This window comes from Dama dama, chromosome 29, assembly GCF_033118175.1.
Source record: "Dama dama isolate Ldn47 chromosome 29, ASM3311817v1, whole genome shotgun sequence".
Lineage (NCBI taxonomy): Eukaryota > Metazoa > Chordata > Mammalia > Artiodactyla > Cervidae > Dama > Dama dama.
Window position 1 is genome coordinate 20,262,910 of NC_083709.1, and position 24,661 is coordinate 20,287,570.

The 24,661-nt window shown below is 50.2% G+C and overlaps 1 protein-coding gene and 1 pseudogene across 1 annotated transcript in view; one reads left to right on the forward strand and one right to left on the reverse strand.

Annotated features, from left to right (window-relative positions):
• Nucleotides 1-24,661, forward strand: part of SCARA5 (scavenger receptor class A member 5) — a 129,340-nt gene that overhangs the window by 95,936 nt on the left and 8,743 nt on the right. Inside the window, exon 8 of the mRNA XM_061132878.1 lies at nt 21,114-21,308. Within this exon, the coding sequence (XP_060988861.1) occupies nt 21,114-21,308 (195 nt within the window). The remainder of the gene's footprint in view (nt 1-21,113; nt 21,309-24,661) is intronic.
• On the reverse strand, nt 20,779-20,872 carry LOC133048998 (U6 spliceosomal RNA; annotated as a pseudogene).

Genomic DNA, 24,661 nt, shown 5'->3' on the forward strand with positions numbered 1-24,661 from the left:
CGACCCCGCAGACGGCAGCCCACCAGGCTCCCCCATCCCTGGGATTCTCCAGGCAAGAACACTGGAGTGGGTTGCCATTTCCTTCTCCAGTGCATGAAAGTGAAAAGTGAAAGTGAAGTCTCTCAGTCGTGTCTGACTCTTAGCGACCCCATGGACTGCAGCCTACCAGGCTCCTCTGTCCATGCGATTTTCCAGGCAAGAGTATTGGAGTGGGGTGCCATTGCCTTCTCCAGTTGGACCATGCAGGAGCCAAAAAAAAAAAAAAATTGAAGGCAAAGGAAGGGAGTCTAGATCTGATCTAGGATGTCAGTGATATATTTGAGTCATGTTTCTTTGAGAGCTGGGCAAACTACTTTGTCTCTTGAACACTGCCTTCTGCAGCCCTTTGTTGACTGTTGACTTCCGGTAGAACAGTGCCAAGGCAGCTGAGAAGGACCCTGACATTTCCCTGTGAAAAAGAGAAGTCCTGATGGGGTGGTGGGAAAGGAAGGACGGTGGAAGGACGACCTCTGAGAGGGATAGCAGAGACACCGCCCACCCAGTGTGTACTCAGGGATGCTTGTCAGATTCTTTGGCAGCTTCTCCAGCTGACTCAAGAGCAGGGGGTGGGCTGCGCTGGGCAAGCCTAGAAGAGCTGTGGGCTGTCAGTCACCATGCAGCCCACGGGGATGTTTTCATCTCTGTTTACCTTGCCTTGGTGGGCCTGGCTGGGTGGGCTTTGCAGTGGGGTTGGGCCCTGAAGCTGGTGGCACAGTGTATGGGGGGATGGGTGTGGGAGAGAGCTGAGTCGCAGAGGTTGGGGGCTCCCCCAGGCTTGGGCAGGGAGCCTGGGGGAAGGACATCGAATCCACGTGGCCCTGGAGCCTCTATTCTGCACTCAGAGGCTGGCCGGCCCCTTCTCGGGCACTGCTGGGCTTCTTTTTTGCCCTGAAGCCCAGAGCTCGGATAACTGCCCCCGACATTTGGGACAGAATGTCTCCATCGGTGATGGAGCAGGAAAGTGGGTGGCTTTGCAGGTTCAACCCCATCGACAGGGGACCGTATGCAGCATGCAAGGCATGAAAGACAGACATAAGCATTGCAGACCTACCAGGCTGAACGGCCTTGTCCATTTCCCCTTCTCAGAGGCCTGGAGTGGGAAGTAGAAACTCTCAGGGCAAGGAGCAGAGGCTGGACAGAACACCCAGGCACCGGCCTCTGATTCTGGAATGAGAGGAAGGCCTCTGGTCTTTTTTTTTTTTTTTTTTTTTGGCTATACTGGGTCTTTGTTGCTGCACATGGACTTTCTCTAGTTGCTGCAAGTGAGGGCTGCTCTCTAGTTGTGGTGCTCAGGCTTCTCGTTGTCTTGGCTTCTCTTGTTGCAGAGCACAGGCCCTGGGGTGCACGGGCTTCTGTCGTCGTGGCTCCCAGGCCACAGAGCATAGGCGCAATAGTTGAGGTGCACAAGCTCGGTTGCTCCTTAGCACGTGGGATCTTCCTGGATCAGGCATGGAACCCGAATCTCCTGCATTGACATGCAGATTCTTTACCACTGAGCCAGCAGGGAAGCGTCCCCACCCCTGCACCTTTTTCTTGGTGCACCTCAAAGCTTTTGGGATCTTAGGTCCCTGACACAAGGATTGAACTCATGCCCTTGGCAGTGAAAGTGTGGAGCCCTAACCACTGGACCGCCAGGGAATTCCCAGGCCCCTGGTCTTGAAGAGGAGGAGTGGGCTCCTTAAACAACTTCGAGGAGCCCCCACCTGGAGATAGGGGTGACCGGGCCTGAGGCTGAAGGAGGGCAATTGAAGCTCTTCAGGGCTGAGACCTGGACCTTCCCACGGCCTCCACCCACCAGCCTGCCTCTGCTCATGCCAAACCCACACTGTAGTCAGACTCCTGGTTATGTTTCCACGGACTGTGGTCCCAGAGGCATTCACTGGATCCCTGGGACTGAGGTTCTGAGGAGGGGCCAGGAGATCATTTTACAGAAAAGTGAAGAAATTCTGACCCACGCTGAGTGCCTACTTCTGCGGGGGTTCTTAGTCATTCCTCCAGCCCAGGGCAGCCCCGCCATGAGTTTGCAGGAGTGAAAGAAAAAGTTCTCAGCCCAGGGCTCCACCTTCCTTCAAAAAAGGATGTGGTAGAGGAGGAACCCTCCTCTAGGAACCCAGCTTGCCCCTGAGGCCTGGAACCTTTACCAAACACCTCCTACCCTGGTGGCCCAGTGGGAAGGAATCTGCCTGCAATGCAGGACCCCCAGGTTCAATCCTTGGGAAGGGAAGATCCCCTGGAGTAGGAAATGGCTCCAGTATTCTTGCCTGGGAAATCCCATGGACGAAGAAGCCTGGCGGGCCTCAGTCCATGGGGTCGCAAGAATCCAAGATGACTTAGCGACTAAACCTCCACCACCACCTCCCACCTTTAACAGCAAAAACCTAAAACTCCAGCAGGTGGGGGTGTTACTACATTAAAAGGATTGGTGAGAAAAAACATAGACCCCTCCTCATGTCAGAATCGGATATTGGAGGTTTTCCTTTGAAGAAGGCATTATAGCAAAGACTTCTCAGGACCCATGTTTTAAGTCAATGTTAAACTATTTTTCAGAACAAGATCTTGTAATTATTTATCCATGTTTTGGCCTAGAGTCATAGGGTTTTAGAGTCTTAGGATTTTAGAGTCATAGGGGTTGGATGGTGTTTCAAACCATCTCCTCTTCCACTCCAGACAGCTGGGCAGAATTCCCATAGTCTCCCAGCTAGGTCATGGCCAAAGTGAGGTTAGATAGAATACAGAGCTTCTGATTTCTGCTTGATGAGAGGTAAAGGTTTTTTATTGTTGTTGTTTGTTTGTTTGAGGCAAGGCTGATACCATGTTTGGCTTTTGAGAGTTTGGCCAGGAAAAAAAAGTTAGGTTTACACATCTCAAGACAGAAAGACATTTGTTTTACCCTTATCGATGGTCCATTTGCAAGAAAAATAAATAGTATTTTTGCAGCGAGGGAGTAAGTAAAGGATCTGTGTTGTGTAAGCCCCACAGCGTGAATTTCAAGCAGGATGTAAATTCAGATTGTTTAAAAATGTTTCCTCAATTAGGATTCACATGGGAAAGAGTATGCAGGAGGGGCTAAGGGTAAATTCCAAGCCAGAGCTTAGTGATAGCTATCAGTAGCATCTCAGAAAGATTGAAAAATGTTTAACACCTTGTGTGTGTTTTCAGTATGTAGGGAAGTAGGTTTCTGAGTGTTTGGCAGGGTGGGGAAACCAGTGGACACCCTAGCATGCAGTATATAAGCTCAAAATAAATTATCAGGATTGTGGTTTCTAGACAGTTCTTTTCCATTGCTGCTGAGACATCTCTGTCTCTGCTTTAACAGATTCTCAATGTTTTGTTTTATTTTGTTTTGTTTTCTGGCTTTGCCTCATGGTATGTGGAATCTTAGTTCTCCGGCCAGGGTTTGAACCCATGCCTCCTGCCATGGAAACTCAAGAGTCTTAACCACTGGACCACCAGAGAATTCCTTCTATCTCTCTTTTAGAATGTGTGTGTGTGTGCGCGTGCGCACGCTCAGTCGCTTCAGATAGATCTGACTCTTCAAGACACTATGGATGATAGTCCGCTAGGCTCCTCCATCCTTGGGATCCTCCAGGCAAGAATACTGGAGTGCGTTGCCATATCTTCCTCCAGGGGATCTTTCTGACCCAAGTCTCTTATGTCTCCCGCCTTGCAGGTGGATTCTTTACCACTATCACCACCTGGAAAACCCCTCTTTCAGAATATAGGGTGCAAAGACCATCCACTGGAGTCTATGAATTGCCTTCCATCCACCCCTGTCTCTGGACATGCCAGGGAATCTGTCTGGGATAGTGTAGCACCAGAAGCTAGCATTCTTTCAGACCTGAGCGACAGAGCTCCCAGACTTTTTATGTACACTTGCATCTGTTAGTCCAACCGCGTGCACATCTTATTCCTGGCACAACTTGACTACCTCAGCAACAGCATGATTTGAAAGTAAACCACACTTCCAAGTTAAAGTGGGCACTCACTCAGGGCGGCTCACCAACTAGCACCTGGTCCTCGGAGAAGTAACGTGTCTGTGCCCCACATTTCACTTAATTCTCCAGTCCTATCCAGGAGGCATAAATCATGTGCCTGTTAGAGAGATAAGAAGGCTGAGGAAGAGGATCAGGAGCCCACCCAGACCCAGCGGCGTTCGTCAGGCGCAGAGCCAAGACCCAAGATGGGTCTGGAGTCCACTAGCAGTCCTTGTGCTGCCATCTTGGACCCTCTCTTATTCTCTGATTCATTCTCTCTGGCCTTTGACATGGGGGTCAGCATGGGGGTCCTCGTGGGCCACTCTCCTTAGTGGGTTTAATATGAAATTGCTAATTTCTTCCTTAGCAATGCTCATTGTTTAAAATTTATTTTTATAATTGAAGTTTAGTTGATATAAAATGTCATATGTTGTAGATGTCCAATATAGTGATTCATAATGTTTAAACATTATACTCCATTTACAGTTATCACAAAATATTGGCTCTATTCCCAAGCTGTACAAAAACATCCCTATGTTATACCTGATAGTTTGTACCTCTTTAACCCCTGCCCTTGTCTTGCCCCTCCCCTCCTCCCTCTCCCCGCTGGCCACCTCTTGTCTGTTCTCTATGATATTGAGACCGCTTCTCTTTTGTTATACTCACTAGTTGTATTTTTCACTTATTTTTTTAGTTTTTTAAAAAGTTCTTGAGGTGGATCATTTTTAAAGTCTTTACTGAATTTGTTACAATATTGCTTCTGTTTTATGTTTTGGTTTTTTGGCCCCAAGGCATGTGGGTCTTAGCTTCCAACCAGGGATCAAACCTGCACCTGCTGCATTGGAAGGTGAAGACTTAACCACTGGACCACCAGGGAAATCCCTAGTTGTATTTTTTTAGATTCTCAGTTACTTTTAAGAGACTTTTCCCCATCTCAGAGTTTGTTCTTTATTTCACCAAGCCTTAACTGTCTCACCTGCTTGGGGGCCTCTGGGATCGGCCAGACTAAAGTTTTCATGCCTGGGATGGGGGCTCTGCCTCTGACAGCAACACTTGCCCCCTCACAGGCTTTTCCTGTTCTTCCTGACTGATTGTGTTCAGTTTCTGCCTTTGTTCACCCCTTCTCTTTATCCTCAAATAGTGTCCCTGACAGATGCAAACACCACAGGATGGTGGAGATGGAAAAGTGTTTTTTAAATGTTTCTTCCCTTCCCTTTATTTTTGGTGACTGAAAATACATGGAGATACAAAACTCACTCAGAAAAATTGTCTTGCAGCAAAGCAATGGTTTTTCCAGTAGTCATGTTTGGATGTGAGAGTTGGATCATAAAGAAGGCTGACTGCCGAAGAACTGATGCTTTCAAACTGTGGTACTGGAAAAGACTCTAGAACAGTCCCTTAAACAGCAAGTCTTGAGAGTCCCTTGGACAGCAAGGAGATCAAACCAGTCAATCCTAAAAGAAACCAACCCTGAATATTCATTGGAAGGACTGATGCTGAAGCTGAAGCTCCAATACTTTGGCCACCTGATGCAAAGAGCCGACTCACTGGAAAAGACCCTGATGCTAGGAAAGATTGAGGGTAGGAGGAGAAGGGGGAGACAGAGGATTAAATGGTTGGATAGCATCATCGAGTCAATGGACATGAGTTTGAGCAAATTCTGGGAGATGGTGAAGGACAGGGAAGAGTGGGCTCCTGCAGTCCATGGGATCACAAAGAGTTGGACACGACTGAGCACCTGAACAAGAAATACTGCTTCAGGTGCTGGCTGGAGCAGAGTAGGAGACACTTGAGGGAGAAGTGAGCACAGGGACTTGGAAGATAAGGAGCCCTGGGAACCTGATAAGAACTGAGCAGGGACAGGCAAAACCTGAAAGCTGCGGGTCAGTAACCCAGCCAGCACAGCACAGAGCCAGCTTGGAAGGGAGTCGAGAGGGTGAGGGGTTCGTCTCACTTCTGTCACAGGGAAAAGGTAGATGTGTGGACGGAAAGAAACACTTAGGGAAGAGAATGTCGGTTATTCGCTTACTTAGTGAACATTCATTGGGCCTTTGCTGGAGACCAGGCTCTGGCTGAGAGCCCCACGAGGAAGGCCTGTCCTCACCTTGAGGAGCTCAGAGGCCACCAGTTGAGAAGGATGTGCAACATTCCTCAGAGGGGCTGTAGGAGACGAATGTACAAACGGGGTCACTGGATGACGTGTCTTTGATCCAAGTCTTTAAGACCAAGTTGGTGTCCATCTGGTGTCTGGAGAAGGTGAAGGAATTCCAGGTAGAGAACCTGACGTGAAACAGCAGAGCACTGTCTGATAAACCCAAAACGTTTGGTGCAGCAGCCAAGGTTTGGAAGCCGGAGTCAAAAACCGAGGCCAGGAAGGCATCTGGGGATCCGTGGACAGGAGGTCAGGCCTGGTCTCTGGGCAGCCAGGATGAGTGTAAGCAGCATGTGATGTGGCAGCAGTGGGAGGTGAACAGCCAGGTGGAGGCCCAGACTGGAGGCAGGACCCGGGCCAGGCCACTGGAGTCCCAGCCGTCCCCGGTGGCCCTCAGCACCTCAGCGGGAGCTGGCACCCAGCGGGCCGGCTCTGCCCCGACGGAAAGGTCCCCTTTGGGCCCAGGCTTCCCTACTGCCTCCGCTCTGCTCTCGCTGAACTACTTCCCTTCGAGAAAATCCTATTTTTCAGAATCCCCGATTTCCTGAGAAGGAGAGGGGACAGGCAGGCTGCAGAGCAGCAATCCTGAGATCCGAGTGCCCTTCTGACCCAGCCATGTGGCCTTGAGGTCACCCTCTGAACCTCTCCAACCACAATTTCCTCTTTTCTCTACTGCTCTGCACACGATCTGGCCCTGTCGGCCTTCCGCTTTGCCAAGAGCCTGTATTAAGCTTTCCGAAAACAAATCCAGTGACTTTTCCTGAAAGCTTCCAGCGACCCCTTCCAGGAGAGCTTCAGATTGCTCAATGCAGAAAGCCGCTCAGTTCCGATGAATCTGAGCCGCCCTTAGTTTGATGGCTTTGAATAGATCCAAGAAGCCTAGGAAAAACACAAAGCTGGGCTCCTTTAAGAAGTCAGGGGGTGAAGTGGGGGAGTGTGGTGGGAATAGGGGGGCTGCCTGGGAGCCTCTAATGTTCCCAGCCAAGAAAACAGAGAGGGAAGAGCTGAAGCTTGGGCCCTGGGGCAACACAGCCCCCTTGGAGAATCCGAGATCTCACAGAGAATCAGGATACTGGGAGGTCACTAACAGGCCCACTAGGATTTGTGTTCTGAGCTTTCCAAGTGGCGCAGTGGTAAAGAATCCGTTTGCCAGTGGAGGAGATGTAGGAGATGTGGGTTTGATACCTGGGTCAGGAAGATCCCCTGGAGAAGGAAATGACAACTCCCTTCAGTGTTCTTGCCTGGAGAAACGCATGGACAGAGGAGTCTGTCAGCTACGGTCGGTGGGGTCGCACATCAGTTGGAGACAACATAGCCCCTGAGCACAAACCATCTCTATCTCTTGCATGAACCATTTTCAGCTGACACCCCTCCTCCTGGGGGGCCTGGAGGACCACAGCATCCCCCTCTCCTTGACAAACAGCTGGTGGTTTCTGGGATCTGCCCCGAAGAAAACTTTTAGTAATACAAACCTCAGACTGAAGGTGAGCGAGGCATTTTCTACAAAAACAGCGCCTTGGAACCCCTGAAGAATTGAAGTTTTAGTCTTTGATGTGGGTTTTGTATGAAGAAAACTTTAAGTTCAGACATACATTAAAACCAGGAATGGTTAACATGTTTATTGAGAAAGCAACTCAACCAACTCAGGAATTGTTCGTAATCCCCGTGACCCTGTACTCAGTCATCTTAGGTTGGGTGGTAAAGATGCTGCAGGCACTAGCGTAAGCCAGGGAGGTCCCACCCCCGTGTCTTTTTGATGTAACTGGATCAGAGTTAGCTGCCACTGCGTTCATTTCACGGCTGCACTTCCCCTCCTGTCCTTTGACCATGGAAAACTGCCTCAGGGATGTACTTGGAACCAGTTGTTCAGATGGGCTTATTTCCCCTGGTGCTGAATTTCAGCCTCTCTTCCAAAGAGTGCTGTTGTGGAATTCTGAGGGAACAAAGAGGTAGGCAGAGCCTGTGGACACATCCCAGGAGGTCCTGTGGATACTGTGGTCAGGGCAGGATGGCTGGTTGATTCACTGACTTAGAGGCTGGGCAAGTGCCTTGCCCTGGTGCCTCTGTTCCCACCAGGATCCTGGGGGCTTATATGGAGCTTGGTACTATTTACTGAGAACTCATCATCACCACCACCTCCCACCCCAAACTCCTCACATGTTAGAAGAACTCTTTAAAGTGTATGTCATTGTCCCATTTAACAGATAGGGAAACTGTTCTGAGAGGTTAAATTACTTGCCCAAGGTAAGAGCTAGTAAGTGGTGGACCCAGTGTGCAGGCAGGAGTCAAGAATTTAGAGGGACTTCCCTGGCGGTCTCGTGGTTAAGACTCCATGCTTCCAATGTAGGGGGCATGAGTTCGCTCCCTGGTCAGAGAACTAAGATTCTACATGGTGCAGCAAAAAACAAAAAACAAAAAAAAAAGAAAGAAAGAAAGGAAAAAGAGAGTGAGAGAGAATGAAGATATTTTGGAACTTCCTAGGTGGCCTAGTGGTTAAGACCCTGTGCTTCCAATGCAGGGGGAACGTGGGTTTGATCCCTGATTGGGAAACTGAGATCCCACTTGCTGCACACCCCGAAATAAAACTAAAAACAAACAACAAGTATTTAGAATACACAGATGGGGAAGCATTCCAGCCAAGCGTCTCAGACCTTGAACTTGAAAGAGAGCAGAATGGAGAGAGGAAACAGGGAAGGGTGGGGACAGGGTGAACAAAGCCAGAGGGTGTGAAAGAGCCTTTTCAGGAAAGGCCAATGGTCTTTTTTTCTTTTTCTTTTTTTTTAAATTAAGCTATTTATCTTGTATTTGGTTATAGTCAATTAACAATGTTGTGATGATTTCTGATGAATAGCAAAAGGATTCAACCATACCTATCCATGTATCTATTCTCCTTCAAGGGCTTCCCTGGTGGCTCAGAGGTAAAGAATCTGCCTGCAGTGCAGGAGCTGCAGAAGACCTGGGTTCAATCCCTGAGTCAGGAAGATCCCCTGGAAAAGGGAATGGCAACCCACTCCAGTATTCTTGCCTGGAGAATCCCATGGAGGGAGGAGCCTGGTGGGCTACAGTCCATGGGGTCGCAAGGAGTCGGACTTGACTGAAACGACAGCATGCTCGCATTCTCCCTCGGACTCCTCTCCCATCCAGGCTGGAAAGGCCGCTAGCATTGGTCATGAACCCTGGAGCTAAGGCAGTGGTCCGTGAAGGCTCTAGAGGAATGCCATGCGAACATCAGCACGTCCTCACAGCTGTGTATGTAACGGTAGAGTCTTGGGATCATGGCCTTTGTCCTGGCTCTACAGCTTTTCTTGCTACTTCTAAAGGCCTGTTGACCCTATCTGACCCCTCACTGCCCTTTGAAAAGCCCAGGAACAAATGCAAAGCAAAGGACTCAGCTCCCTACCCGAGCCGCCCAGTAAATTCCTACAAATCCAGCTCCCAGCAGAGTTTCTGTTAGTAACATCCTCCTGCAGTGATGGGAGTGAACCCCTGCTTCAGGACCGGGCAGGGAAAGCCTTCATTTATTATTTGATCAGATACGTTTTTATTGAACACCTGCTGGGAGCCAGGCAGCCATGACTAGAGCATTGTTGTTATTGTTCAGGCAGGCAGTCGAATCTGAGTCTTTGCGACCCCATGGACTGTAGCCCGTCAGGCTCCCCTGTCCATGGGATTTTCCAGACAAGAATACTGGAGTGGGTTGCTGTTTCCTTCTTCGGGGCATCTTCTCGACCCAGGGGTGGAACCTGCATCTCCTGCATTATAGGTGGTTCTTTCACTGCTGAGCCCCTGCTGAAGCCCCATAGGGCATTAGAGAAACAGTCACCCAAGACAAGCTCCTGGATTCTAAAGAATATGCGGTAGAGTTGAGGGGGCCAATGGGTGAGTCAACAGTTAAGAAAAAATAATCCAGTATAAAAAGGACAGTGATAATTGGGAGATACTTCTGCTATTCTTTCTGTCCAGGAAGTAAGACTGCCCCCGCCCCCCCGCCCAATCAAAGACAAAGTACAGTGGCCTGTGGGGCTGCTGGACTGGAGACCAGGTGTGGCCACTTTATCACGTGACCTTGAGGAAGTCACTTTCCTTCTGAGTCTCAGTTTCCTCATCTGTATAATGGGTTATCATACCCGCCATCCCAGAGGAGGACTGTAAAGATCAAATAAGACCTAACAAAAATGCTTTGAGGAAGCATAAAGCACCATATTTAGAGTCAGTTAGGGTTCAATGCCTGGGTCAGGAAGATCCTCTGACCTTCCTGGACATGGCATGGGCCTGGCAACTCACTCCAGTATTCTTGCCTAGAGAATCCCCATGGACAGAGGAGCCTGGCCAGCTACAGTCTATAGGGTCTCAGAGTTGGACACGACTGAAAGCAACTTAGCACTCACGCCCACACCGTTAGGAAATAGCGTTTTATAAAGTGCGCCCACAGGCCAGACCACAGTTTAAAAGCAATGCCCTCCAGCAGAGCCTGGCTGGAAATTCCTTAGGCTTGTGGAATGGCTCCTGTCCTTCACATATGGACCACATTTGCTGTGGATGTCAGGGGAAAGGGCAGTGCCCTGTCTGGGCAGCACAGAGCCCTCATGCTGCAGGCTGGCTGGGGGGCACGGGGAGTTCTTTCTTCGCAGGAGAAGAAAAGTTCAGCCTCCTTAAAGGGCAGCCGGTCTAGATTATCCCTGGGGCTCTGTTCTGCAGCTGCAGAGCATCAGAGCCTATTTTCCCAGCTCCATGTGTTTATTTCTGTTCCCCACAACCTCCTGTCTTTCGACTTGTTTTGCTTTGGCAGGGTCTGAAAGGCAAGATAAACACACCTAAAGGAGCTGTGAGACTTCAGGATTGTGCCGGGTTTCCCCTCCTCTTGTCTCTTGAGAAGCAAAGTTCCCTGGACTTTTGGGCCCTTCTGATGCATATCCCTGTGGGGTCTGGGGTACTTAGGGATCGGTTCTGTTCCGGAAGCCCCTCACCCATTCATTCATCCACTCACTCGCTCACTTAGTACCATTTGCTGATGGCAGTGTGCCAGGTTTCTGCCTGTAAGTGGGGCTATGAGTGGGAACCACAAGGATGATGAATGCCTGTCTTCTCCAGAGTTTACTGTTGTGGGGACATGGGGCTGGCTGAGGGAATGGTGCTAGGCTATTTCTCATGTGTGGGGGCCATGGGTCAGGGATGCCCTCCTGGAGGAGGTGACATTGATGTGCCTTACAGCAGGGGTCCCCAACCTCCAGGATCTAATGCCTGATGACCTGAGGTGGAGCTGATATAATAATAATGGAAATAAAGCACACAATAAATGTAATGTGCATTCTTGAATCATCCTGAAACCATCCCCTGTCTCCTCCCAGTCTGTGGCAAAATTGTCATCCACGAAATGGGTCCCTGGTGCAAGGGCATGGCAACCCTCTCCAATATTCTTGCCTGGAGAATCCCCATGGACAGAGGAGCCTGGTGGGCTATAATCCATGGGGTCGCAAAGAGTCAGACATGACTGAAGCGACTTAGCACGTATGCCTGCACCATTAGGAAATAGTATTTTATAAGGCATACCCACAGGCCAGACTACAGTTTAGAAGTGATGCCCTGCAGCAGAGCCTGGCCGGAAAAAGGTTAGGGACCACTGGAAGACCCAGCTACTATGAAATTGCATAGCCCAGGCTTGATCCTAGATCTGTCGCCTACAGCAGTGCTTTTAGCCCTGGCTGGACATTTACAATACCTGCCATCTGTTCAGAAATGTCCCTTTCCCACTTTCCCACTGGTTAATCTTTTTTAAAAAACGTTTTATTTTATGTGGGGGTGAAACCGATTAACAAACAACATCATAGTTTCAGGTGTACAAGCGAAGGGACTCAGCCAACCATATACATGTATCCATTTTCCCCCAAACTCCCCCCCCCATCCAGGCTGCCACATGACATTCAGCAGCGTTCCCTGTGCTAGACAGCAAGTCCTTGTTGGTTACCCATTTTAAATGCAGCACCTCCTGGTTGATTTTGAAGCACTCAGGTGATTCTTAGAGACAGCCCATGGCCAAGAACTGCTGCTTGAAGTCCAAGGCTTTTTCTTTTACTCCTAAAGACCTGCATTCCTGCAGCTCCAGAGGACTTCTGGGAGACAGATGAAAGGCACTTTTCACATGGAGAGGGAAGTACTTGTCTTCAGTGTTCAGCCGGCTCTGTGGTTTGAAAACGAAGGGCCTTTGCTCTCCTCCCTGGCTCCACTTCAGAGCAGCTGTGTGACCCTAGGCAAGTTATTTGACTCTCTGGGCCCATTTCTTCTCTGTTCAGTGAAGGTCGTGATGACTAACTCGTGGAGCCGCTGAGAAGAGCGAATGAGCAAAGCCGTGGGTAAAGCACTCTGCCCCGGGACTGACATGCTGCGTGTGGGCCCTCGGTGTCCATGAGTTCCCTTCGTCATCCATCCTTGACTTTAAATCTCTCCCGGGCAGAATCCGCCTTTGTTGTCGCTGAGTCCGGGGTGGTTCTAAGCCAGGTGCAGACATAGGCAGTAGGTAGTTCTAAAGGGTACCCTAGCTCTCAAAGCCAGTTCCAGGATGGTAGCTACCAGTTGTTAAACTGTCCTCCCAGGCCCACTGAGAGGCCGAATAGTACAGCCACTCCCTTGGCTGTGCTCCCACCAAGCACTCGAGAAAGATATTCGGCATCTTGCCCCCTCAATTATAACCCTGAAACCCAAAGTAAATAGGCTAAAGTAAGGTAGGGAATAATTGGATGAAAAAAACCCTGGAGTCATCCAGAGATGCCAGCGCCCTGTGAGTGAAACCAGATGCAGGCTTTAAAATCCTGGAATGGGTTCCCCAGAGATACTGTCAAGTTCCCTTCCATTCCCAGAGGCAGAATGAGCAGCTGTCAGGCCTGATACAGAGTGGAGAGGAATGCTGTATATGAAGTGAGGGAGGGGGCCGGGTTCAAGGCCAACATTGACATTCAATGCCAAGGCCAGGGCACCTGGGGTAGACCCAATCTGCTTTGTATAGAACCTTGCTTTTCCTATCAGTATATCTACAAGGGAAAGAGAGCAAGGATTTGTTTTGAAAACAGAATCCCTACATACTAGATTTGTGCTGGAAGCCCCTGAGTGGCCTCAGCCCTGGCTCCACATTCCTAGACCGTTCTGGAGCAGTCTTGCCTAACGAATCACATCCAGCTTGCATTAGTGAGCAGAAACTTGCTGACAGCAGGAGCCAGTCTTCTGCTGACGCCCCTGTCCCCCTCCCCTCCCAGGCTAAGAAGCCAGGAACTGAGCCCTGGGGAGAGCAGAGGAAGTTAGGAGGAGGTTAATCCAATTTGGAGGGCTGAGCCTGCCCTGCCCCGCACCGCCCCCTCCATCCACCATTTCTCCCGCTCCCCGAGCAGCAGGCTTACTTTGCAACAAGACTCTCAAGGGTATATCTTGGGGACTTCCCCGGCAGTACAATGGTTAAGACTCCCTGCTCTCAATGCAGGGGGCACAGATTTGATTTCTGGTTAGGGACTAAGATTTTCCATGCTTCACTGCATGGCCTTTTTTTTTTTTCTTTTAAAAAAAAAAAAAAAAAAGGGATACATCTGTGATGGGGCTACTGGTACCCAAGCCATCTCCACAAGTCATGAAGATGCCTCAGAGCTGCCCACAGGTCGCTGGGCAAAGTGCAGGCTGGTGGGGGCTGGGGCTCACAGTGATGGGTGTCCATGATGAGCCAAGTCCTTGACAAGCGCTCTTGCTCCCAACCATCACCATTTTCCCCATTGTAACAAGAGGTAAGTATAGAGCGGTCCCATCGGGTCTTTAGTGGAGCCAGAATTTAAACCCTGTTTCTAAGTCCAGAATCAGCCTCGTGCCACGCTCCCCGGCTGCCTCCCCAGAGGGATCACCATGTTTCCCTCCATCTGAGTTCCCCACCCCACTCAACACCCAAGAGGCAAGTCGCTAACCAGCCCTCAGATGGGTGCATGGGATCGCAGGTGCTGCCTTTGGGCACTGTTGGTAACCAGGACCAGAGACTCACTGGCTCACTTCAGGTAATGCGGGTATACGGTAAGGACACCCAGGAAGGCTTCAGAAGACTAGGGTTTGTAATATTAAGGCTTTCAGAGCCTGGAACAGGAAAGTCCTTAGAATCCAAGACAGTTCTGGTGGCTTCAGGAATAGGATTCATGTCTTCATTCTAGTGTCTCATGTCCAACATGGCTTATTCATTCCACCATCCTTGCTTCTTTATGCTTCTGCTCAGCTCTCTGTTACCCCTTCTAGGTTTCTGCATTATTTGTGGTGGTTTGTTGTTGGTGGTCAGTTGCTAAATCATGTCTGGCTCTTCTCGACCCCATGGACTGCAGCGTGCCAGGCTCCCCTGTCCTTCACTGTCTCCTGGAGTTTGCTCAAATTCATGTCATTGAGTCAGTGATGCCGTTCAACCATCTCATCCTCTGCCACCCACTTCTCCTCCTGACCTCAGTCTTTCCCAGCATCAGGTTCTTTTCCAATGAGTTGGTTCTTTGCATCAGGTGGCCAAAGTATTGGAGCTTCAGCTTCAGCACCAGTCCTTCCAATGAATATTTAGAGTTGATTTCCTTTAGGATTGACTGATTTGATCTTCTTGCAATGGTTAGAAAAGCCTGAAGACACTGTGGCGATTACCTAGAAGTAGCTGCATGTGTCGAACAGTGGTGACATCTGTAGCCCACAACTGAGTGTGAAGAAGTTGTTGCTAGAGGTATCGCCAGAAAATACAGAGGCTTCTTCATCCATATATCAGGTTTTGTTCTTCTTCACAATCTGACCTCATCTGTGCCTGAGGGGCCACCCTGTTTAACTGAGGAGCTAAGAGCATACCTGAGGTCTTGCTGTGGAAGAGTGGGTGAGGGCCTCATTGTCGATCCCAGGAGTGGCCTGGGTAGTGGGCAGCATCAACAGAGCAGGTCAGAGAATGAGGAGGTGGGTTCTATGGTCTGGCCCTGCAGCTAGGCAGAAAGCTCCCAGCAGGGCTAGAACTATTGAAGCGCTGGAAAACTTGCTGGTGAAACGATGGAACCCTTTGATCTGTGAGAGAGCAAGGAGTCTACCCAGCCAGAAAGGGCCAGTCTCCTGCCCTGGGTTTCCTACATCAGCTTCCTCTCCTGTGGTTACCCAGCCAGACAAAAAGTGATGCTGCTGTTTGAGGTTGTGATGGAAGGGACTCTTCTCTGTCTGCTGCCTTGTATAAAAAGGGAGATCCGGGACTTTTCTAGTGATATAGTGGATAGGAATCTACCTGCCAATGCAGGGGACACAGGTTCGATCCCTGGTCTGGGAAGATTCCACATACTGAGGAGCAACTAAGCCCATGGGCCACAACTATTGAAGCCTGTGCACCCAGAGCCCGTGCTCTGCAAGAGAAGCTGCTGCAATGAGAAACCTGTGCACCCTGATGAAGAATAGCCCCCACTCATCACAGTTAGAGAAAGCCTGTGCAAAGCAACAAAGACTCAGCACAACCAGAAAAAAGAAGCAGAGGAGAGCCTGTGACCCCAAATCTGGAGCTGTAGGGGAAACAGTGGAGTTTCCCTGAACAGTGAGTGTCCCTGCTGTGAGAGGTACCAGGAAAAAACTCTGCCCAGGACTTAGTGGCCAAGGGCTTGGGACAAGCTGTCAAGTCAGCAACTCCCCATTCATCCTCCAGGTGTTCAGTGAGGAGCAGCGCTTGGTATTTCTCTTGAGCTTGGGTCTCCCGGAGCAGAGGTGGAGTGTGGGTGGAACTCTTCCTGCAGACAGCAGGGTGGGGAACCGAGTGGTGGTCCCTTCTCTCCAGCTGCAAACCGTGGGCACATGTCCAGGTAGATTCCAGTCTGCAGGGTAGAGTGGACAAGAGAACAAGTGTCATATCCTCTTCACTCAGGGGGTTCCCTTTGTGAATCAAACTCAGATATCCACAGAGGAACTGCTTGGGCGTGGTGGGTTCTTCAGGGTTGCGTGTCAACAGTTTGCTCAGGAAGGACTTCCTGGGGCTTCACTGAGGTGAAAAGTGAAGAAGGAAGTGGAGACCTGTTGGTCAAGGGCAGCTGTTAAGGGAGGTAACATGAAGTTGTGAAAGCGTGAGGACCTTTGCCCCCGCTTGAGCCATCCCCTCTGTCTACTGGCTTAGGAGTGTCTGGGTTTTATTTTTTTAAGATTTTCTTTTTATGTGGACCATTTTTAATGTCTTTAGTGGACTTGTTACAATACCACTTCTGTTTTGTGTTTTGGTTTTTTGGCCCCGAGCCATGTGGGATCTTTGCTGCCCGACCAGGGATCAAACCCGAACCCCCCACCTTGAAAGGCCAAGTCTTAACCCCTGGACCTCCAGGGAAGTCCCAGTGCCTGGGTTTTGAACAATCCAAACCACTGCCCTCCACCTCCCTCTACTGTACTGTGCAAAGAGAGGCATCTCCTTGACCCCAAATAACCAGGCACACTCCATGGGGCCACTCTGGGTGGATGTCTAAGGAATTAGCGCCCTGGACTTACAGGAAGTATAATGGGGCGTGCGGGGTGGGGGGCGTTGGGCACTAACCAGGCTGACGCAGCCTCCTGGACGCCGCTTCTCATTCTGTGGGGCTGACAGCGGTGGGGTGAGCGCGTTCCCCAGCGGTGGTGGTTTGCTGGTGGGAAAGCATTGCTCTAGGGCAGAAACTGCTGGGAAAAGGCAGAGTTTACACCCTCTGCCCACAGAAACCCAAACCTCTTAGCAAGTCATGACGTTCATTTCAGGCTGCAGAGGAAGTCCGTGTTGGCATCATTGGGTGGTTCCCCAAGCGGGTTCCAGAAGGTGGCATGGTGGCTCGGCCTGGGAACGGCCTGCCTCCAGCCGCCCCTGTAGCTCTTAGGGCAAAGCAGGCCGGGGATGTTGTTCATGGGACTGCCCCTTTAGACTGTCTGAGTCCCTCATTGGGGCAGTTAGCATCATAATCAGATCAAATCGCAGCTTATGGTTTTCCTCAGGGAGGTAGCCACAGGGATGCACTCTTGTTAGGGGGAAGAAAGGATTAAAAAATTATAACTTAGAGACCTCCCTGGTGGTCCTGTTCTTAAGATTTCACCTTCCAATGCAGGGGCTGTGGGTTTGATTCCTGGTTGGGGAGCTAAGCTCCCACATACCTTGAGTCCAAAAAACCAGAACCGAAAATGGAAGCAATATTGTAACAAATTCAATAAAGACTTTAAAAATGGTCCACATCAAAAAAAAAAAAAATCATAGCTTAGTGCTGTGTTCCATAAGATGGCGCTAGATCAAAATTTGCCTCATTGATTCTTTTGGGACCTGCAGTGTCTGCTGACCCCGTGGGCAAGGGACTGTGTTCAGCCTCCATTGCAGGGAGAAGTCCTGGATCTGGGGGACCTGGGAACAAGTGACAAGGGACAGGCTTCAGTGTTTGATCAATCAACTCTGGTGTCTGGGTGTACGTGGGTTGGGGGACACACATAACCCCAGGACTGATGGGGGCTGTGACCTTGCTTGGCATGTGGGGAGCATGGGCAGAAACAGCCTTGAACTTGATGCTCTGAGTCCCATAATTATGGTTACCATATGCTTCCAATGTTTTGAAGTTGTCCTGTTTCCAAATATTCTTTTGCCACTTCCATATACATTGAAGCCTCCTAGGAATTCTAACATTTCAGCATCCAAGTGACACTTTCCAGATTTCCTTCAGCACTCACTATAATCACATGTCAGACCACATCCTTATTTTCTCATGTAGAATGTATGGTCATCGAACCAACAGCTTGAGTTCTGGGTCCAGAACACCGGGTCATCCTACGGAAAGATGTCAGTGAGGGGAGTGAGTAGAAGAGACTGAGATGTAATAAGGAGGGTGTTGGAAACATTGGTAGTCCTGATGCTGACTCTCCATTCAGACTCCCACCAAAGTCACTGGCTGTGTCCATAGACAGGACCTGCTCTCTGGGGTATATGCTATCTGAGTGCATTCATTTGTGCATGCTTTCACTGGGCCCAGCCTGGGCACGTCAAAGTACCAGGTACTGTATCAGGCTATATGACCCGTCCTCAGAATTCCCCCAGTGTCCTAAAAGAGTAAACAGGCAACTGTTACATGAAGTGGTAAGATATGTCCACAGAAGGGGTCTTGGATGGGAATGGGTGACCACAGGAGGCTTTCTTTGGGAGATGTGACATTCAAACTTGAGATTTAAAGGATGTGAAAATGTTAGGCCAGGGTACAGAGCGGGTTTTTTCCTAAGATGGAGGGGTCCTTGTTCTCCCTCAGCTCTTCCAGGTCTCCACTCAAGGTCTTCCTTGTCTCCCCATCTGAAAGGGCGCCCCCTCAAGCTCCATTCCCTTCATTGTCTTCTTGTCTGTGATGGCACCCGCTACCCATTCCCTTCTCTGCCTCCCCGTCCAAGATGATGCCCCTGTGCTCCCTTCTCTTCCTGGTCTCCCCATCCAAGATGGTGCCACCTGACCCTCCATTCCCTTCCCCGTCTCCCCGTCTAAGATGGTGCCCCCCACCCTCCATTCCTTTCCTTGTGTCCCCAACCACAGTGGCACCCTCCATGGTCCATTCCCTTCCTTGTCTCCTCGACCAAGATGGTGCTCCCCCATCTTCCATTCCCTTCCCCGACTCCCCGTCTAAGACGGTGCCCGCCACCCTCCATTCCTTTTCTTGTGTCCCTATCCACAATGGCACCCTCCATGGTCCATTCCGTTCCTTGTCTCCTTGACCAAGATGGCGCCTCCTCGACCAAGATGGCACCTCCCCCATACTCGGTTCCCTTCCTGTGTTTCTGTTCTTGTCTCTGCACCATCCCTACATGGCCATGTTATATTTGAATTTGTTTCCCAGCTCTATGACTAGTCTTGTCCACTACAACATAGTCCACGAGGGCAGAGACTTTGTTCATGGATCTGTCCATCGCTCTACAACAGGACCAGGCTCCTAACAGATGGTCAGTCACTTACTTGGCAAGACGAAGAAGTGAAGAGTGAGCGAGGCTGGCCAGAGCGGAGGATACGGGGCCATCTCTGAATGTCAGCTGGGCTGCCTGCACTGCCCCCGACTTCTTCCTGTTATTTGGACCTTGAACCCGGCCTCGCCGGCTCTGGGACGCAGAGCCTCCTCCTGCCACTCACCCTCTACTGATGACCCCACACAGAGCCTGCCGTTGGCAGCCTCCTGGCCTGGCGTGGCCCATGGCCACCGTGACAGGGTGCTGACAGGCGAGGCAGGTCTGGGAGAAATCAAGACTGACTTTTCAGCCTCAGCCAACACACCAGGGCCAGACACCCAGCCCGGGCCAGGCTGTGTTTGCTGCTGCTGGCTCCAGGTTGGCTTGTCACGACGGCTCCCGGGTGGCGTCTCTGTCTCAGACCTGGCCTCTGAGTCCTGCTGCGTTCACTGTTTTCCATCTGGAGGACTCTCTGCTCTCTTGCTCATCCTCAGCCTCTTCTGATAACCTGGCTGGAGCTTATAAACTCATGTGCGAAGAATAGTCAGGGATGACGGATGCGTGAGGTGTTCAGTGGCTCAGCCGTGTCCGACTCTTGGTGACCTGTATGAGCTATAGCTCGCCAGGCTCCTCTGTCCATGGGACTTTCCAGGCAAGAATACTGGAGTGGGTTGCCATTCCCGTCTCCAGAGCATCTTCCTGACCCAGGGATCGAACCCATCATCTCTTTCATTGGCAGGCGGATTCTTTACCAGCTGAGCCACCAGGAAGACCCCAGCAATCCTGCTTATTGGTATTTACCCAAATGAATTGAAAACTTATGTCTATACAGAAACCTGCACATGAATGTTTGTAGCAGCTTTATTCATAATTCCTTCCAAGATGCCTTCACTGGGTGAATGGATAGTTAAACCGTAGTACATCCAGACAATGGAACATTATTCGGTGCTAGAAAGAAACGAGCTATCCAGCCATGGAAAGAGAAGCCTTAAATGCATATTACTACATGAAAGAAGCCAATCTGAAAAGGCTACATACTGTATGATCCCAACTATATGGCATTATGGGAAAGGCAAAGCTATGGAGACAGGAAAAAGATCAGTGTTTGCCAGGGGCTAAGGGGTGGGGGTTGGGATGAAGGGATGGAGCACAGAGGATTTTTTGGGTAGTGAAACCATTCTTTAGGATACTATATTGGTGAATACATATCATTATACATTTTTCCAGACCATAGAATGGACAATACCAAGAGTGAACCCTGGTGTAAACTCTTGACTCAGGGTGGTTACGACATGTCTCTGTGTGTTCATGGATTATAACAAATGCAATCGCTTCTCAGCCTTTTGGCTAAGATCAAGTGTAGTAACAAATGCACCATTCTGGAGGCAGGTGTTGATGGCTGGGGAGGAAGCTATCCCTGTTGGGAGTCGGGCGGGGGGGGGGGGGGGTCTGTCTATACCTTCTTTTTTTTTTTTTTAAGTTTTTCCTTTTTTCATTTCATAGGATATCTAGAGTCACCAACTGTAAAGGGAAAAGCCAGTTCTCACACTTATATTTAGTGCTATAATTACTAAATGTGGATTTGACCTAGATCTTCAATAAAGTGATTAAATAATGATCAGTAATTAGCAGGAATTTATGCACTCCATGCTGAAATTTGTATCAGATTTCTATTGCAGCTGTAAAAAAAAAATTATGGAATGCTTCATGAATTCACATGTCATCCTTGCTAGTCTTCCCTGTATCATTCCAATTTTAGCACATGCACTGCCGAAGCCAGCACTGTTCCTGCTTTTCAATTTTGCTATGAACCTAAAACTACTCCGGAAAAACAGAAGTATTAAAAAAGGTGGAGAGAAGGGCAGGGGTGACACCACGGTTTCTGCTGGCTGCCTGCTTGGCTGTCACTGGAGCCCCAGCCCCCGTCCCCATCCGGGTGGGGGTGAGGAGCCGGGGAGGGCCCCGGGGGGCACGGCTGTGTCCAGGCTCGGGGGAGGGACCGTGACCCTGCGTTGCTCCGGCAGGTGGCGTGGAGGCGGTGATGGTGCGGCTGGTGAACGGCTCGGGCCCGCACCAGGGCCGCGTGGAGGTCTACCACGAGCGGCGCTGGGGCACCGTGTGTGACGACGGCTGGGACAAGAAGGACGGGGACGTGGTGTGCCGCATGCTGGGTTTCCCGGGCGCCGAGGACGTGCACCGCACCGCTCAGTTCGGACAAGGTAGGGCGCCCACTAACGGAGAACGAGGGGCGAGGGGCCCGGAGTCCCAGGCCTGCCCTCCCATCCAGGGTCCCCTCGACGGCAGTCCTGCCGAGTGTCACCCGGCCTCCACCTGGGTCCTTCCCACCTCGGGGGGCTCGCAGCCTCCAGCCATCTGTCTTCAGACAGTTCTGACCATTAGAACATTCCTTCCTTCCCTCGAATTGGACTCCCTTTCTCCTTTTGTCTCCTGCTGGCCTCCCCTGTTGTGGACTGAATGTTTGTGTCCCTCCTACCCCATCCCTCCCCCAGCCAAATCCACACGGGCTTCTCTGGTGGCTCAGTGGTAAAGAATCCGCCAGCAATGCAGGAGACACAGGTTCCATCCCTGGGTCGGAAGATTCCCTGGAGACGGAAATGGCAGCCCACTCCAGGATTCTTGCCTGGAGAATCCTGTGGACAGAGGAGCCTGGTGGGCTACAGTCCATGGGCCTGCAAAGAGTCAGACACGACTAAGCGACTGAACAACATATTCATATGTCGAAATCCTGACCCCCCAGTGTGATGGTGTTAGGAGGTGGGGCCTGTGAGGGGGTGTCCAGGTCACAAGTTGAGCTCTCATAATGGGACCTTAGTAAAAGAACCTAAGGGTGCTCTGCCCGCTTCCGTGGGGACACACAGGAGCCTCCCAGTCAGAAGGGGGCTCTCCCTAGAACCCCAGCATCTGAGCACACAGGCACTCTGATCTCGGACTTGCATCCCCTGGAACCGTGAGAAATAAACATCTCTTGTTTACAAGCTGCCCAGTCTGAGCCCATGAAGACAATCGCGCTCACTGAAGCGCTCTTGTGAAATCTGTTGTGACAGCTGGTGGAGAGCAGCCGATTGACCCCAGCGTCCTGGCCTCTGGACTGAAAGGCCCAGTGAGCAGGGAGTTCAAAGGGTCCAGCTCCACAGAGGACAGCCCAGAGGGGACGAGTGCTTCCCTCCCACCTGAAGCTGTGCAGTGGGTCTCAGCCTGTTTTCTGCAAGGAAAGCTGCCATCTTTGTTTGCAGGACAAACAGAAATGGGGAGTCAGTCCTTACTTTTCCATTTTCGGCTCTGATGAGGACTTCTGCCTAATATGTGGAAGCAAAACATTTTAGGGGGAAAAGTCATACATTCTTTTAGAAAAGCCACACTAGGTCATTTGACTGTCATAAGCAGGGTTAACCTAAAACTCTTTCATCCTCCCTTGATTTAAAAAAAAATTTTTTTTTTAAATTATGAAAGTCTGATAACACATTTACAGGAGACTTGGAAAATACAGAACCAGGTTACATATAGTTCTACTTTATTTTTTAAAGTAGATAAATTAAGACTTTTAGTTGGAGTTTCAATATTAAACTCTCAAAAATGAATAGAACGAATATACAAAGAGGTAGAAGGATATAATAGCTCTGAAAAGCACTGTGAAACCAATTCAACATAATTAACATTTATACAGTTTTCACACAAAAGTCGGATACAAATTCAAGTTCCGATAAAATATAAACTAGGAGACACTGGAACATATCGGGTTTCCCTGATTGCTCAGACTGTAAGGAATCTGTCTGCAATGCAGGAGATCCTTCCTCGACGTTTGTATCATATGGCCTGAGGGGAAACCCCTACAATTGCTACTCAAGCCTTTTTTAAATTAATTTTTACCAGAGTGTAGTGGCTTTACAATGTTGTGTCAATTTCTACTATTCAGCAGAATGAATCAGGTATACACATGAATCAGGTATACATATACATATATCCCCTCTTTTCTGGATTTCCTTCCCATTTAGGTCACCACAGAGCATTGAGTAGAGTTCCCTGTGCTATAGAGTAGGTTCTCATTAGCTACCTATTTTATGTATAGTATCAATAGTGTATATACGTCAGTCATGCTCAGTCACTTCAGTCTTGTCCAGCTTTTTGAGACCTATGGACTGTAGCCCGCCAGTCCAGGACAATCCTCTGTTCATGGGATTCTCCAGGCAAGAACACTACAGCAGATTGCCATGCCCTTCTCCAGGGGATCTTCCCGATCCAGGGATTGAACCCGCATGTCTTACATCTCCTGCATTGGCAGGCAGGTTCTTTACCACTAGTGCCACATGGGAAGCCCTTATATATGTCAATCATAATCTCCCAATTCCTCCCACCCACTCCTCTTTCCTCCTTGGTATTCATATGTTTGCTTATTACATCTGTATCTTTATTTCTGCTTTCAATAGGATCATCTATACAATTTTTTCTGGATTCCACATATATAAAAATATTGTATGGTAATGCCACTGGAGTCTTTAAATCAGGCGGTGGGAAGCCAGACTCGATTCTACATTTGCATCAGATTTGCACCATTAAATATGAATATGAAGTGGCTCAGTTGTGTCTGACTTTGCAACCCCATGGACTGTAGCCTGCCAGACTCCTCTGTCCATGCGATTTTCCAGGCAAGAATACTGGAGTGGGTTGCCGTTTCCTTCTCCAGGGGATCTTCCCGACCCAGGGTTCGAACCTGGGTCTCCCATGCTGCAGGCAGACTCTTTACTGTCTGAGCCACCAGTGAAGCCCTAAAAGTGAACAGTGGCCTGACCTCCCCATCGCTGTCCAGTAGCTTAGGTCACGTGGTCTTTGAGACCTGGGCAGGTGGGCAGGCCAGGAGTTACTCACAGGTCCACAGGGTTCCGGAATGGGGGCCTTCTGTCCCGGCTGCACTTCCTTCTTCCCAGAGCGGCTTCTGGCTCCTTCTGTGGGCAGGCACTAGGCTCAGCATAGTCTTTGACCTCAGCATGTTCACTTTAGGGGGAGGTGGACATGTTCACAGATTCTGAACGGCATGGGGGCTCGCCTGCCCCGCCAACTGTGGGGCAGGGCGGGGGATGCCCACCTCTCCTGGCAGAGGGAGGGCTGTGCCTCAGGTCCAGACGCCCCTCTGACCACAGATTCCCTTCAGGCAGGTGCCCAGACTCCCTACCCCAGTCGGCTCACCCTCAGCCTCATGGAGTCTCCCAGGCCCCCAGCTCTAGCCCTGCCATCCATCATCTCTATTTCTCTTACGATGTGTTTCTGTCCTTCCAGGCAGGACTGCAGACCTGTCCCTCCCCTTCTCCTCATCCACTCCCCTGCTCCTTCTCTGCTGAGTCCCTGGGTCCTACAGATTCTACCAGTGTCGACCTCCTGGGCCCTTGACTCCATCCCCTCCTCTTAGTTCTCACTGTTCTTGCGTTAGGAGCTCAGGCTGGGTAGAGCAGTGGCTCGGAGCTCAGCCTCTAGGACAGAGCCTAGCTAGCATTCCATGTCTGCCACTTACTGGTTGGTGACCTGGAGCAGACTTCCTAACCTCCCCTGGCTTCAGCCC